General features: G+C 38.2%; 2 protein-coding genes across 2 annotated transcripts; both read left to right on the top strand.

The window, feature by feature from the left end:
• Positions 1–2,983: 2,983 nt before the first annotated feature.
• tm4sf18 (transmembrane 4 L six family member 18) lies at positions 2,984–6,219 on the top strand. The gene is made up of 4 exons (XM_036587292.1): positions 2,984–3,708; positions 4,447–4,518; positions 4,730–4,872; positions 5,305–6,219. The coding sequence occupies exons 1-4, from the start codon at positions 3,532–3,534 to the stop codon at positions 5,501–5,503; spliced, it is 591 nt and encodes a 196-aa protein (XP_036443185.1). The 5' UTR covers positions 2,984–3,531; the 3' UTR covers positions 5,504–6,219.
• Positions 6,220–7,437: 1,218 nt separating this feature from the next.
• LOC118818623 (ceruloplasmin) lies at positions 7,438–15,905 on the top strand. Its single transcript, XM_036585887.1, has 20 exons — positions 7,438–7,677; positions 7,946–8,190; positions 8,408–8,620; positions 8,865–9,038; positions 9,161–9,415; positions 9,619–9,784; positions 9,871–10,010; positions 10,316–10,456; positions 10,557–10,601; positions 11,055–11,269; positions 11,369–11,519; positions 11,610–11,822; positions 11,925–12,132; positions 12,687–12,826; positions 12,916–13,044; positions 13,226–13,332; positions 13,524–13,743; positions 14,356–14,495; positions 14,728–14,890; positions 15,766–15,905. Exons 1-20 carry the CDS (start codon positions 7,520–7,522, stop codon positions 15,804–15,806), a joined length of 3,264 nt encoding a protein of 1,087 aa, XP_036441780.1. The 5' UTR covers positions 7,438–7,519; the 3' UTR covers positions 15,807–15,905.
• The last annotated feature ends 517 nt before the right edge of the window (positions 15,906–16,422 follow it).

The following is a 16,422-nucleotide window of genomic DNA, read 5'->3' as shown; positions in this document are numbered from 1 at the left end:
TATTTGTTAAGTTTTACTTTTATTTGGGTTTATTATTGCTTCATTTGTTTAGTCATTTGTATTTCATACATTTTCTCTTTAAAAACCCTTTATAGCCATGCTTAAAAAAGTCTCATGAAAGTGCTTAACAACATATAGAGTCAACCAGATTTCATATTCTGTCATGTTTTGAATTTACATTGTGAATAGCAAACCCAAAAGTAGATCATCTCTGTAATTCCTTTTCTCCCTTTTCACTCAAATGTCATAGTAATATGTGAGTGAAGATTGTTGAGGCCCACAATCTTGTCTTGTAGGCATTCTTATGCTTCTATAAAAAACTAAATAATACAAAAAGGTATGTTCAATAATCTTTTTTTCCTGAAGTAAAATTAAGATGTGTGTTTAGGTATGACAGCATGCCCTTTAAGCACATAATCTAAAAACTGCTGATATAAACACACACATACACACAAACAGATTAAATAAACATGAAACTGGAATATTGTGTTTTTAAACCAATATGATGAGATTTTGAGTATTTCCTTTTAACAAAATAGCCCAAACTGTCCAGACTGGTATTGGTTGTGTGTCTTTTGACCTTTTGACCTTTTTACATATCTAAATCTTGAGGCACATTGTCATATAGGTAATTTATTAATTTATACACTTTGTTATTATTGTTAACATCCTTTAAAGCAAAGTTTTCATGGTGGCTTTGTTATATGATTAGGTCAGTCCCTCAACATGGACATAAGTCTCAAACTAAAAGAATTATATTGGCTCAAAACTCACAGTAACAGACATAGAAGATGTGTGTTTATCAGATGGGAGTCTCAGTACTGCAATTTTTACATTTTTTCACAGTAAAAGTGTGATTGGACTTCTAGAGTACAGCTTACTGGGGACTTTTCCGCTGTATCTATTTATGTCTGTAGCTGTATCCTGCCTAGTGTAGACCAGTTTTTCCTGAGGTATCTTTTACTTTTACTTATTTTTATACACTTAAAGAATGAGAAATTAAGGAATAGTACATACTCATTAGGCATGATTTTCATTTATTCAAAATAATAAAATGGTATAATTTTATAAAAAGATGAAAAGATAGAGATATTAGATCCTAAAAATTATATGCTAATTAAGGTATTTTTGTTGGATCTCTTACTGTGTTTGCATTCATGCATTTCTAACATTTTATCTCAGCGTGTCATGAACCTTTTTTCTATTGTCATTGTCTCAGTGGACTTGCTGTATATCAGCGCATTGGAATTTGCTCACCATTTTCAAGGAGGGAAATCCGTGGTGGAGGACTGTGTGTTTGTATGTGTTTGTGTGTGTGAAGGGGTGTGGGGGATGTGGTCGCCGTGTGAGTTATGCTGTGGGAAATGCCACCCCTTACATGACTTATAATAGTGGAAAATTAGTGTCACATCCGAGCTTTTCAAGAGGAATCCTGCTGCTCAATGAGAGTTCTCTTCTTCATTATCCTGACAAAATTTCCTAGCATGAGCTCAAACAAGCAACATACTGGCAATTAGATGAGGCAACTGGACAGTTAAAACCTGGTGTGGTATCTGGCCTTATTTTTAGATATAAAGTCACACCCCAGACACACCATAAACCACAGATAACAGATTGATTATTGTAGTACAGTTTGTTAGATACAAGTTTTGGTCTTTGGTGTGTAGAATGTCAATGTTTATTTTATTTTATTTTACTATTTAATGTAATCCTAGGTCATTTGCTCTCATCATGAATTGTGTATATATATATATATATTTGTCAATGTATTACCTTTAATTTAATTTCATTTAATTTAATGTAATAATTAAATTAATTTCTGAATTATTTATGTCAGTTATGTATATATTTGAAATTTGAAACTTCCTTTGGTCTTTAAGTTTTGACCTCTCCTGAGCACACAACTGGAAATTTCTTTTTAATCCATCGAAAGGTGGCTAAAACATAACCTGTGTGATATAATTTGATTTGTGCTGTTTTTTTCCCCCAGAACATTTTTAGAGCAGAGGCATTTTGTACATTTTTGGGCATTTCTCCAAGAATATGTGTTTGTTCTACATGAATCTCAGATCTACAGAATGGTTGAATATTGCTCTACATTGTGTTTTGTTTTTATTTTCACACTAGATATTTCTCAGGGCACAAGTGTGGTTTTGTTTCTTAAATCCCCTCAGACCCACCGGGCAGCAAATGTAAGAATAGTTGAGTGTATTTTCCACTGGGGAGAAAACGCTCTGTTACATAAGGCAGTCAGTAATTGCGCTACTCACTCGTTACAAACCACTGCTTTCTTCATAATGCCAGATTATACCAAAGGTTAATCCCAGATCACACAAGTGGTTGAGACCTGTACACTCAATTCTTCAGCATTCTCACCTGTTTGTCCAGCAAGGCTATAAGATTTACATCTGTTTTTTGATGTTTTTTTCAGATTAAGGCAGATCTAGAATCAGGGGTTGTTGACAAATACACTAATGCTGTCAAACTGGATCTGATTCTAGAGTTAAGATGACAGCCAAACAACCATTTTGTCCAAAAATATTTAGTAAGTAAGTGGCATTTTATTGAGCTGTGCTCATGCTATGAATCTGTCTGTGGCTGTTAATGGCTTTAGAACAGGTGTATAGGTGTGCACTTGACTTTATGCAAGAAGCTGATGCCATCTATAGTCACAATAATGAACTGTCTAAGGACCATTATCATTCAGTTCAGTTCAGTTTTATTTATATATCACTTCAACAGACATTACAGAAATCCATGCCCGTGTCCTTAATGAGCAAACTAAAGGCAATGCTGAAGCCCTAAGAACTTGTGGAAGAAACCTGGAAGGGAAACAATAGAGCCTATTCTCTTCTGGGCCACACTGTGTAGTGGAATTAAGATACAAAAAGTACTTGTGTGCCAGTGAGATTAACAAGGTCACTCAGGTCAAAAAGAAAAAGAATCCGTGAGATAAACCAGCGACTAATGTCTGTGAGGAAACTGTTGGAAAAATATCTGATGGACTACCAATTGTGTTAGACATATTATCACTGTCATAACAAAAAACCTATCTCTGACATGGCAACTTTACAGGAGAAGAAAGAAACGTTCTTGACTTACAATTTATGTTATTGGAAAGAGATTATATTTAAGATTATACTATATTTAAGTAATTTTGGACCGTAAAAGACAAGCTCAGGACCCTTACCCCCAAGCCTCAGAGAGTTTGTGACGTTCTCTATCTGATGGCTTCCTTCCCTTACCCTGTTGGGGTATGTAGTAAGTCATCCTGGCTGCTCTCACTGCTTTCCCTGCACTACAAGTCATACTGCCCAAAATGGAAGACATTGCATCATATCCCTTACAGCAGTCCTCAGCAGTTTGTGGGGATGTGTGGGTGCATGGGATGGAGGGGGAGGGTCTCTTAAAAAGCTTACACTTCTCTTCAGCCTCCCTCAGTTTCCTTCCTGGATTACAGCTGCAGCTGCTTGCCCGAGTGTGGGAGTTATTGGCTTTTCCCTCAGTTCTCCTCTCCCTGCTTTTGGAAAGATGTGTTCTTTGGGGTTTGCCCGGTCTCTGGGCTTCGCCCTCATCCCACTGGCCACCTGCTGCATAGTGGCCAATGTGCTGCTCTTTTTCCCAGATGGACAGATGGATTTTGTGAAGGATAACCATTTGACCAAGTATGTGTGGTTCTTCATGGGAATCGGAGGTGGAGGTATAGCTGTAAGTATTATTCCTGGTGTTTTCATTTTGCTGATGAAGAAATAAGAGTGAAACCTTTTAAAAGCCATTAAGCTTACTGAGGTGATTGTAAAGAGTTGTGACGTGAAGTATAGCATATAGTAGAAACGATACTCTGAAAAAAATTGTGTACATGAACAAAACATATCAACATGTATAATTATGTTGATCTTAGATATTGTATTATTTTATTTATTATTATAATTACACATCACTTTTTCAGTGGAAGGTCTTGCTATGTTACTCTTTCTAATTTCTAAGTCATTTCTAATTACTAATTTAGCTCATGTTGTAACAAACCTTCGTGACTGGGGACTTGTATGTCAGGTTATTTTACATTATGAACTTGAGTTAAGTTACTCTGAATTAACAACACACTGGAAAACAGACAAACAAACAAACAAACCAAAAGAGAATGCTTGAATAACTCTGATGGAATTTGTTTTTTTGTCAAAACGTAACTATATGAAGCCTAATCTAGTCATAATTACTCAAGGCTGCTTTGAATGCAGATTAAGAATGTGATGAATGGTACTGAAAAGCTCAAAATAAAGTTGGACAATGGAGACCTTGTCTTCACAGATTGCACAGTGAGAAGGCTTGCCTTTTGGGGCCAGTGATGAAATCTGAGCAAAGGAAAATATCCTTGAAAATATTCTCTGATACTATGTTGTTCAGTTTTCAATGACTCCCTGACTCTCTCTCTCTCTCTCTCTGCAGATGTTCATACCTGCCATTACTTTTTTGTGCATGGGGAAGTGCGCCAACTCCTGTGGAACTGAGAGCTGTGCGGTGAGTACTATATCTGTCCATAGGGAGGAGTCCACTGTCTACTGTTATGTTGCAGTGTCAGTTAGTCCAGACGTCATACACACATCCTGTTATCTGAGAATTCTCCAGTAAGTTCTGACCACGGTGGGATAAACTTTAAGTGACCATCCATGTAGTCTGTTGGCTCAGCAGTGTCTTGCCTTGATTGTGTGCTTTGCTGGTAATTATGTAGATGTGTGGCTCTGTGCTGGCTGCTCTCATTGGACTGGTTGGCTCTGGATACTGCTTCTTCATCTCAGCTGTCGCCTTGCTAAATGGGCCATTTTGCTTCACCTCGTTGGGATGGAGATCTCCCTTTGAGAGTGATGGGCCAAAGTATGTAATCAGTACAGGTTCTTATTATACTTCTTATTCATTACAGTTTACGTTTACATTTTCATTTATGGTATTTATCAACTGCTCTTATTCAAGTCCCTTAACTAGTGTAAAGAGGCTCCAAGAAAGCATTAAGTACTTTTTCAAAATGTTGCTGCAAAGATAGTATTAATTTAAATGCTTGTATCCCCTTAAACTATAAGAGCCCTTATGTGACCCTAACTTCTAAGAGTTTCTTACTCTCATAACCACATAACGCACATGTTAATTTCATAGTGGTTACTGAATAATTCATTAAGATAGCAAATAATTCTTTGGATTAACTAGTGTTTGGATTAACAACTGAATAATAGGACTAGGGTTTGCATTAAAAATGGGCTTCAATGTATCTGTTTAAAACCTTCCTGTATCCTCTGCATTTGTTCTCTTTAGATACCTGTTTGCGAGAGAAAGCTGGTCTGAGTGCATACAGCCTGTTCACATTGTGGAGTGGAACGTGACATTGCTCTCCATCTTGCTAGGCCTCAGCACCCTGGAGTTCCTCATCTGTGTCGTCCAAATCGTCAGTGGACTAGTCAATGCTGTGTGCAGGCCCTGCTGCTATAAGCAGGAATATAGCCTGAACGCTTGAAGATACAAGGTGTATCCATGCAGTACTCCCCAACAAACACCAAAATTCTAATGTTGGACTACTGACTTTCAGAACATTTAGAAACAGAACAGACACACTACACTGTGACAATCTAGAACCCTCCAGTAATCACAGGCAACGTTTGAATTTGGCAGTGTTTATTGGGGACTTTCTAGTTCAGTGTAGTATGGGCTTGAGGAACTGTGTAAGCCCAGCTGGAAGAAGTCTGCTTCTATTCATCAGTCTAATATCATTTTCAAACAATCAAGTCCAGTATCAGATTCCCACTCTCTTTCAGTCAGACCAAAGGCTGATGACGCCATTACATAAGACAAGAGTTTGTAAAATTACATACTATTGATTGAGTCCTCCTCATTGAGACACTGTAACCATAGGGTGGGGTAAATCACAAGAATTCAATTTTTGTCCAGAAAGAAACTGTTTCAAATGTGTTTTGCCAGTTTTTGTTGTACACTATCCAGACTGTAACATGTATTTTGTTAAAGACAAATGTATTTTTTATGAAGTATGTTTGTTTTGTATAAGTGTCTTCATTTTGAGAAAATGGCATTGTAACTTATTTTTTAATCTTTAAGTGAAATAGACAAAGACAGTCACGTCAGAATGTTATTTTCTATATTTAGGAAAATTTGTATTATTTTTATAATGTTTGTGCTGGCTTAAAATGAATAAATGTGTTACAATTTAGATATTAACTCAATTTTTGTATAATGTTTTGTGGAACAACAGTGCAGCCGAGTGTGAATGAGGTACACCATAATGCTGAGATTATATGGCTTTATTGGAAGAACCTGATTAGTCCACCTAGAGCTGCAGGAGCCTGTACTGATGCCTCTTTAATAAGGGCTTATATTTCTGAATGCTGCTCTTGCAAAGTCACTAGACAGCTATTCGTTATTCAGTAATGGACAAGTTGTTCCAGCTAAACAAACACTTGTAGTCATGGACCAAAACTTTAGAATTAGACTAAATATTATAGAAACAAGACTTTTTCTTAAAGTGACTTACCTTGTCCATGTATTTTCCATGGAGTTTGCTAACAGTTAATGGATTCTGTCAATGTTTTGTAGTTACAATTACAATTGATTTTTTGGTTATTTAAAAAAATCTATTTGTGGTTTTGTCACCACAATTTGAGCTTTGTAACACGTAATGTTGTTAGACTATTATCCGTAACTCTATTGAATTTGGAACGGTGCTCTCAAGCGTTTTTTTTCAAGTTTGCGTAATTCACATGGGCTGGAAATTCCAAATCTGTGCAACTTGGGAAGAAAATCTAGACATACATTCATTAAGGTCAGACCGAAGACAACAAAGAATAAACTAGTTGGAGCCCATAAACTAAAAAAAAAAAACCCAAATGCTCTGATATTTTAAAAAGTTTAGACTGATGTGCTGTTTTACCTGAGCAGAATGTTATTGGCAGGGCTGCGATCAGTTCAAATCTTTGAAATAATATTTTTATTAAAGAGTGTTATTAAGAAAGGACAAACTGGATTAATGAGTCAAGTCAAATAATACTGACTCGAGAGAAGATGAAAAAAAACTTGTAAAAAAAACCCCACAAATAAGCACATTATATAATCCTAAATTGGAGAAAAAGAAACAGAGTAAATGGAAATTGAACGCAGTCCTTAGTACAAATGTATGCATATAGACATATGATTGCAGCACAGTAGACAGATCATAGATGTATCAGCTAGAAGTCCAAGGTCCAAGTCGAGCAAACTAATCCATGTTTTGTTCCAGTGGCAGTGATAAGTGTTAACTCAACCTAAATACTTTTTCTTTTAAGATAGCATTGCATGTGCCAAAAGTCAGGAGTTTGTCAGGTGTACTGTTTCAAGTCATGTGGAACAGAGGAATACATTAGTCAACTGTCCTGATACCTTTGAACATCCTTCTGCTATTGGTTGGCATGGCTCCCCATTTTACCTTTAAAAGGAATGAACCAAACAGTTAGAAACTCTGACATCCACATTTCAGAAGAACAAGATGGGGAGGCTATGGTGGAATCTAATTGGATTTTTGTGCAGTGTTGGAACTGTGTCCTGTATCACAAGGGAATATTTTATAGCTATTAAAGAGGTTCGATGGGATTATGCACCTAGTGGCATGAACCTCATTCAAAACAAGACATTGAAGGAAGATGAGTGAGTTTATAGTTTTCTATTATATGAACTTTTCAAACACGAAATGGCAAAATATATAGCCACGTTATGATATAGTGAAACTTAAGGCTAACATTACAGTTACAAACTGACAATATGTAAGGCTACAATTTGCATGCTTGTATTATGTTTGCCTTTTATTTATTGTATATAAAAAGGATCATTCTGCATAATGTTAATAATATTAATACGTTTATTTTCTTATATTTAATTTATAAGTATTTCAATTTCAATTTCTAATGTGCTTCAGGCATGCAAGGACATTTTTGGAGAAGGGGGAACAGAGGATTGGTCATGTGTATAAGAAAGCAGTTTACCAGCAGTACACAGATGCCACCTTCAGGCAGGAGATAGAAAAACCAAAATGGCTGGGCTTCCTGGGGCCTCTCATCAGCGCAGAGGAAGATGACATAGTGGTTGTGCATTTAAAGAATATGGCCACACGTGCATACTCCATTCATCCACATGGGATGAGTTACAATAAGTCCAGTGAAGGTATTGGCTTAGGGGCCCAATGCATATTGCATTTGTATATTAAACACATATTACTATATGGCCACCTACTGTTCCTACTCTATGTAATACATTACAAAACCATGCCTCTTTGTTTGACCCTGACCTGCGAAATGTGTGAAAGGATTTGTATACAAGAATTATAGATCATTGTAAAATAAATTCAATATGTGCCACCATACACTCTATTTCTTTTCAGGGGCATTGTATCCAGACATGTCTGAGACATCGGAGAAGCAGGATGATTCTGTGGCTCCTGGGAAGACATACAGCTACATATGGCCTCTGGCCCCCTCTCATGCTCCTGGCAAAGATGATCCTAGCTGCTTGACCCGAGTGTACCACTCTCATGTCAATGCCCCAAAAGATATGGCCTCTGGACTTGTTGGGCCACTCATCATCTGTAAAAAAGGTATACTTTTAAATTTTTTTTAAACTTAAAAGTCTTAAAAGTCTAATAAATAAGGTATGTTCCTTAGGTAAGAAGGAAAGCCTCAGTCGCTATTTTGGAAACTAAGAACAAATTGCTGTCGGGATCCATAAATTAAGCATATACCTAGGCAAATCTTACAAAACCAAACCATTCAATACCTAATCCATACATTTGCCAGCAAAACATTCAAATAAATGTACACATCTACTGCGTTATTCCTCAGGTACTCTGGACGTGCATGGGGATAAATCAGGTGACTACCTGTATACCCTCATGTTTACTGTTTCTGATGAAAACCTCAGCTGGTACCTTGATGACAATATCAAGACATTCTGCACTGCACCTACCAAAGTCAAGAAGGATGATGAGGACTTTGTGGAGAGCAATAAAATGCACTGTAAGCAGAACATAACTCTGTAAACTGTTCAAAGTTACCTCAAATCACTTCAGGATAGCTTTCTATGACAAGGGTCAGGGCTTAACTTCTAGCTCTGTCTTTGTCCAATCACTATTTTGCAGCTATTAATGGTTATGTCTTTGGCAACCTGCCGGACCTGAGCATGTGCATGGGCAATAAGATTCACTGGCATTTGTTTGGGATTGGAAATGAGGTGGACATCCACTCTGCGTTCTTCCACGGTCAGATCCTGACCAACAGGCGGCATCACACAGACACGGTCAGCCTGTTCCCAGCAACCTTTGTCAATGTAGAGATGGAAGCAGACAACCCTGGCCAGTGGCTGCTGAGCTGCCAGGTCAATGATCACCTGGAAGGTAAGGCAGGACAGCACCTCACCACTCAGAGAAGTGTTCAGGGTTACAGAAATACGTTAAGACACATTTAATCTTAAGTAACTCAAATATACAAAGCATTTTCAATATGCTGTCCTACAGTGATAATTATTTTACTAGGAAAAGTACTTATTGAATACCATTATAAATCAGCACTGACTTAGTTATGTTTACTCCCACTTCAGCGGGTATGCAAGCATTTTTTGAGATCAAGAAGTGTTTCCCCAATGTTCATAAACCCAGACCATTCGGTGAGGTCAGGCAGTACTACATAGCAGCTGAAGAGGTCATCTGGGACTATGGGCCTACACAGATTAACCAGTACACTGGCATCAAACTAGAGGATGACAGGTGAAGATTTCTACAGCTAATTCTGCTTGGCATCCAACCAATTGTGCAATTCATTGGGCTCTGTATAACCAATTGTTGATCCACAGTATGGCAGACACTTTCTTTGATAATCGCGATGACCGCATTGGAGGGAAATACAAGAAGGTCCAGTATGTAGAATACACAGATGACACCTTCACCAAGCGCAAGGAGAGAACGCCTGAGGAACAGCATCTTGGCATTCTGGGTATAGTCTTTCTGACACGTCTAATCTGATTTCTCAAACTTTACTATGGCTTGTGTGCAACTACAGGGATTTTTATAGGAAAAGCACCTCATATTTGAAAAATGTGAACAATTATTTTGAGTGTGTTACAAGCCAGTTCCATGATGTGCTTCACATCAAAAAAAAATGCTGAGAGCTGTTTTGCTGGACTCTACATACTCCTTGATACTCCATCAAAAGTGCACAAAACCAACTTTAACCTGCGTGAGACAATACAGCCACAAGAGTTTTGGGATCAGTAAAGTGTTCTCTGGTTTCTCTCATAGGACCAATTATCAGAGCAGAGGAAGAGGATACCATAAAGGTCACATTTAGGAATAAAGCAAGCCGGCCTTACAGTATTCAGGCTCATGGTGTGCAGTACAGCATTGAGATGGATGGCACACTCTACCATAATGTCTTAGAAGGTAAGTAGAAAAGAAATTGAGAGTCATTTTTGTGTAAACTCACAAGAATATGTCCTCACTGTAACTGTAACACTGTATCATCTGTTTTTTGTTCCTGCAGAATCATACACTGCCAAAAAGCTCAGAGAACTCAAAAAAGAAGCAAGTAAGTACAGCACTGCCATTTACTCTGGAAGGTGTTGAGAAACACAAGGTTTATGTAACTGTAAGCCTTCATGTAGTGTTTTGTAGTACGCTTGGCTTACTTTCACAAAACTGTCTTTTGTCTTCTGTTCTATCAGGACAAATCCAAATCCATAAAAGGGGAAACTTCCTTTTTAGTGTAACCCATGGTTTGCTTATGATGCTTTGATGCTGATCCATCAGCTATTGGTTCAGTTTGAGAAAGTCTTGAGCTTTACTGTATAATGACCACCCCAGTTAACTGTACTGATCTAAGATCAGCTTTTGTCTTTTCACTGAAAATTATCCAAGTTACAAAGGCTGCAGTTTTATTGCTTTTCGTATTTCTCTGTGGTGCACAATGATACGTATACAATCATACAGTACATATTTTGTACATTTGTAACATAAGTTTTATTCTTCTTGCATTTTTTAGGAGTAATTGAGCCCCTTCCTGCTGCCTTAGTTCGTCCTGACAGTACCTATAAATATGAGTGGGTGGTGCCTAAGGGTGGAGGCCCGACTGAAAGGGATCCTGACTGCCTCACCTACCTGTACTACTCTGCTGTGGACCCAATTCGAGACACCCACTCTGGACTGGTTGGACCTCTTATAATCTGTAAACCCAAAACTCTCAAGGCAGGCAAACAAGTAAGTGCAAAGTACTTACTGAGACACAGATCAATAGAGTTACATAATGTGCTTGCTTACTTTTGGACTTTTAACCATTCCTCACTGGTCACATTGCAGAAGAATGTTGACAAAGAATTCCACTTGATTGCTACAGTTTTTGATGAGAACTTGAGCTGGTATTTGGATGAGAATATTAGCAGATACGCAAAGAAACCTAAATCAGTGAAAAAAGATGATGAAGACTTTGAGCTATCAAATAAAATGCACTGTAAGTACTTAAAAAGTTTTAAATATCTTGGTTTACAAAAAAGCACTCTTCACTAATAAAAACTCCTCTAAAAATGTATTGTATCTTTAGCAATCAATGGATACATGTATGGAAATCTCCAAGGACTGACAATGTGCAAGGGACACAAAGTTTCCTGGCATCTGTCTGGTTTGGGTTCAGAAGGAGACATCCATGGCATTTACTTCCAAGGAAACAGGTTCCTCTATAGGGGAACCCGTAAAGACACCATCACCGTGTTCCCTCACGTCTCGCACACTGTCATCATGGAACCAGACAGCATGGGTACTCCTCCTGTTCCATTATTTTCTGCTCTTCACTCAAATATGATTTTCTGCTCTTCACTCAAATATGTTTTTCTTCTCTTGGCCTGTCTGGTCACTACAGGACAGTTTCAAATAACATGCAAGACTGCTGATGACAGCCATGCAGGAATGAGTGCAAACTACACGGTGGAGAAGTGCAGTATCTGGAGCAGGCAGTCAGAGATGATGCTGCACCAGAAGAAATATTACATTGCTGCTGTAGAGATGGACTGGGACTACTCTCCCACTCGCACCTGGGAAGAGAAGATGTTTCATGGCCTTAAAGATAGGTAAAGTTGCAGAGTGTTTTGCTGGTTTCAGAGGATATTTCTATTCATTCATCCTGCTTTAAAATGTGGTAGGGGTTAAGTTTAGTGCTGGGTTAGTGCTAAAGACAAAAGTGCTAAAACATAAACATAAATGCTAAAACATAACCATGGCTGTATAGCTACATGGCTATGACTACTTGCTCTCAGATGATGTGTGTCAAAGGTCACCAGCCCACCTCCTGGAGATCTACCTTTCTGAAGAGTTCGCTTGCAACTGTAATTGAACACATTTTGTCCAAATCACCTATCCTGTCCACCTGGATCAGGTGTGTTAGATATGGGCTGGACAGTGAATTCCACAGGAAGGTAGATCTCTAGGGGGGAGATTAGTGACCACAATTGTATGTTGTAGTAGCTGTGGCCTTATAATATTGCTGCTGGCTGCAGTACTAAGTGCCTTAAGGAGAAGCTCACAGCTATCCTCGAAAATTCTGTCCAGAGTATTTCTAGCACATTAAGCATATGTAATAGAATCATTAACATACGAGTGAAAAACTACTGTTCATTGTCTGCAGTCCAGGCAACCCATTTCTTAAAAAGGAGGGCAAATTTATTGGCTCCAAGTACAAGAAGGTCTTGTACAGGGAGTACACTGACGACACCTTCACCAAGCCAAAAGAAAGGCCTGCTGATATGGAACACTTAGGAATTATGGGTAAATATCTAACAATACAATATCTAAGAATGTCTACATTATAATGTGGAGAAAGTATATTTATTTTCTCAATTAATTTGACTTCTCAGGGCCCATGATCCATGGAAATGTGGGAGAGAAAGTAAAGATAGTGTTTAAAAACATGGCTAAGAGGCCATACTCTATACATGCACATGGAATAAAAACAGAGATTCCTCAAGTCATCCCAACACCCCCAGGTATCAGTAGGTTCTTCTGCAGTTTTTCTTTTAAAGTGAATTCTGCTTCTGGTGCTTTCCTGCAGGGTTTCAGAGTTGCGTAACATCTGACTGATGCATTTTTAGATATAAATGAGAGATGAAAAAAGTTACAGAACAAAAGCTAAAAGCTTAATATAAATATGTGTATTGTTTTCTAAAGGACAAACTCAAACATACACCTGGTACATTCCCAAGACTGCTGGACCAACAGAAGAACAGGAGGAATGCAGTGTTGGAGCCTACTATTCAACAGTAGATGCTAACAAGGTAGGATATATAACCCTTTGATTTCAGAAAGCGCAACGTAAACTAGATCCATTTGGCAGGGTAATAACACAATACGGGCCCATAGGACCACCTACAAGGGAACAATTTAATAATTACTTTGAACTAAAATAAGGCTAATGCAGACCTTTGTACAATAATATTTAGAATCAATGTGTGTCTTTTTATTTCAGGATTTGTACAGTGGATTGATCGGTCCACTGGTCATCTGTCGGAAGAGCCTGCTGAGGAAGTTGGGGCTAAAGAAAGAGATTGAGGAGTTTGCGTTGCTGTTTATGGTGTTTGATGAAAATGAGTCCTGGTACCTGGATGACAATATCAAAACACATGTTAAAAACCCTCCCAGCAACTTAAAAGAGGACGCGGACTTTATTGAAAGCAATAAAATGCATGGTGAGTAGAGAACAAATTTTCAATTGTTATGATTATGTTTTTTGATTATTATTATATTGTTGTTCTGTTTTCATCACAAACTAATTATACTGTCTATTTTCCATCCACCCCCTGGTGATCTCATTCTTTTTTGGAGAAGAAATGGGTTAGCATTGGATATTTATTTGCTTGTTTATTTACGGGCAGCACGGTGGCACAGTGGGTAGTGCTGTTGCTTCACAGCAAAAAGAGCCTGGGTTCGATTCCCAGCTGTACAACCTAGGGTCCTTTCTGTGTGGATTTTGCATGTTTTCCCCATGTCTGTGTGGGTTTCCTCCGTTTCCTTCCACAGTCCAAAGATGTGCAGTTAGGCCAATTGGACATGGTAAATTGCCCCTAGATGTGAGTGTATATGTCTATCTGCCCTGCGATGTATTGGCGACCTGTTTAGTGTGTTTCTTGCCTAATGACTGCTGGGATAGGCTCCAGCTCCCCCTGCGACCCAGAAGGATAAGCGGTTTAGAAAAAAAAAGTTTGTTTATGCCAATTACCAGGGACACAGTGTAGCTAGTTATAAAAACAACAGTAATGATGGTGGTAAAATGATGACCACCATCTGCTTATGCATTACAGGAATAAATGGCCTGCTCTATGGAAACCTTCCTGGGCTGAACATGCAGGTGGGAGATAAGGTTTACTGGTATCTGATGGGAATGGGACGTGAAATAGACCTACATACAGCACATTTCCATGGACACAGCTTTGACTACAAGGTAAAATAAAAGTATTCTAATACAACACATACACTGTTCATTAGCTGTTAACATACATCTTCAGTAATAATCCTCTTCTGGCTAATATAGTAATAATAGTGATCTCATAGCTGGGTGTGGATAAACAGAAATCACACACACTCACAATGCATGCACACACATATACACACAAAGCAATAACCAAGGTGTATTCACACCCTCTATATCGATCTGTCTCCCTGTCTAACTCTAGCAAAGTGGCGTCCACCGTGCAGATGTATTTGATCTATTCCCGGGCACATTCCAGACAGTCGTTATGCGACCTCAGTACCCGGGCATCTGGCTCCTGCATTGCCACGTCTATGACCATGTGCTGTCGGGCATGGAGGCCATGTATACAGTGCTGGACAAAGAAGGTGAGTATGACTGAGCAGAATGGTAAAAACAAAACATTTGGCACCCACATGCTCAAATTTTGGAGGTTTAAAAACTGTTCATATATACAATTTGTTTAGGGAGAGCAGGGCAAAACATAACAAGCATAATTTTTTTATACAAGCTTTCCAATACATCTCTGCTACAAATAAAAACAAAAAAGCTTCAGTGTTGGAAACACCACAAGGTCTCCAGCACGTACTGTTAGTGAACAATTCAGCCAAAAGTGGTAGGAGTGCAAATGTTGCAACTAACTATGTGTAAAAACAGAGGGGCTTCTTGAAACACATGAAACACAATTAGTTCAATAGTTCTTTGTTGTCTGAAACAGAGAAGTTTTCCTACCTAAATACATAAAGGTACATTCATCAAAATATTTATGATTAGTGAAAAAAAAGATTGCAATTTTATTTTTCACCACAAAGTAGAGCAAATATCAGCATAATAAAATTAAATATATTTTATTTACAATTTTATTAAACCCTACACCCTATGTTAAAAAACAGTTTTGAATGTATATGAAAGAATATGTACTATATTGATTCTATATTACAGCCACGAAAAAGGCTGATTAAAATAAGGTAGATCTGAATTCTGTGACACAGTAATCTTGAGATCTGATTGTTGTCAAAACTTGCAGAGGATGTTGGTAAGGAAATAAGAGAAAGTGACCAAAATCATGTTTTACCTGAATCTGTTTAACTACACAAAATATCCATATTACATTTTACCTTGTATAAGTTTGTGCCCTGCTCTATGTAGTCCCAACACTTGGTCTGTTGCATAATGACAATGTTTTCCAGGCAGTATTATAATGGGATTTCAATCTAATGCTACTTATATGTCTTATTTACAGGAAAAAGGAAGGGCTTCCTTGGCTTGTTCGGAAAGAGCTAAAGAAATTCTGGTTAATGTATGAGACAGGATGTTTATAATTGCCTGCTATGTCTATGAATACAATTTGCACATAATGAATAAAGACCTGCTAATTTTACATACATTTGTAATGTGTATTGCCACTGTAATCTGTCCACTGTCCAAAGACATGCAGTCAGGCCGACTGGACACGATTAGACGTGTGTGAATGTACACCAAGCAGGCATAACATTATGACCAAATCCTTGTTTCTATGCTCATTGTCCATTTTATCAGCTTCACTTACTATATAGGTGCACTTTGTCATTCTACAATTACAGACAGTAGTCCATCTGTTTCTCTGCATACTTTGTTAGCCCCCTTTTACCCTGTTCTTCAGTGGTCAGGACCCCCATGGACCCTCACAGAGCAGGTGCTATTTGGGTGGTGGATCATTCTCAGCACTGCAGTAACACTGACATGGTGGTGGTGTGTTAGTGTGTTGCGGAGGTACGAGTGGATCAGACAGAGCTATATAGTAAGTGGAGCTGATGAAATGGACAATGAGCGCAGAAACAAGGAGGTGGTCATAATGTTATGCCTGATTGGTGTATGTGTCTGTGTGTTTGACCTGTGATGGACTGGCGACCTGTCCAGT

This window comes from Colossoma macropomum, unplaced genomic scaffold (genome assembly GCF_904425465.1).
Source record: "Colossoma macropomum unplaced genomic scaffold, Colossoma_macropomum, whole genome shotgun sequence".
Classification (NCBI taxonomy): Eukaryota; Metazoa; Chordata; class Actinopteri; order Characiformes; family Serrasalmidae; genus Colossoma; species Colossoma macropomum.
Note: the sequence above shows the minus strand (reverse complement) of the source record. Positions and strands in the feature narration are given on the sequence as shown.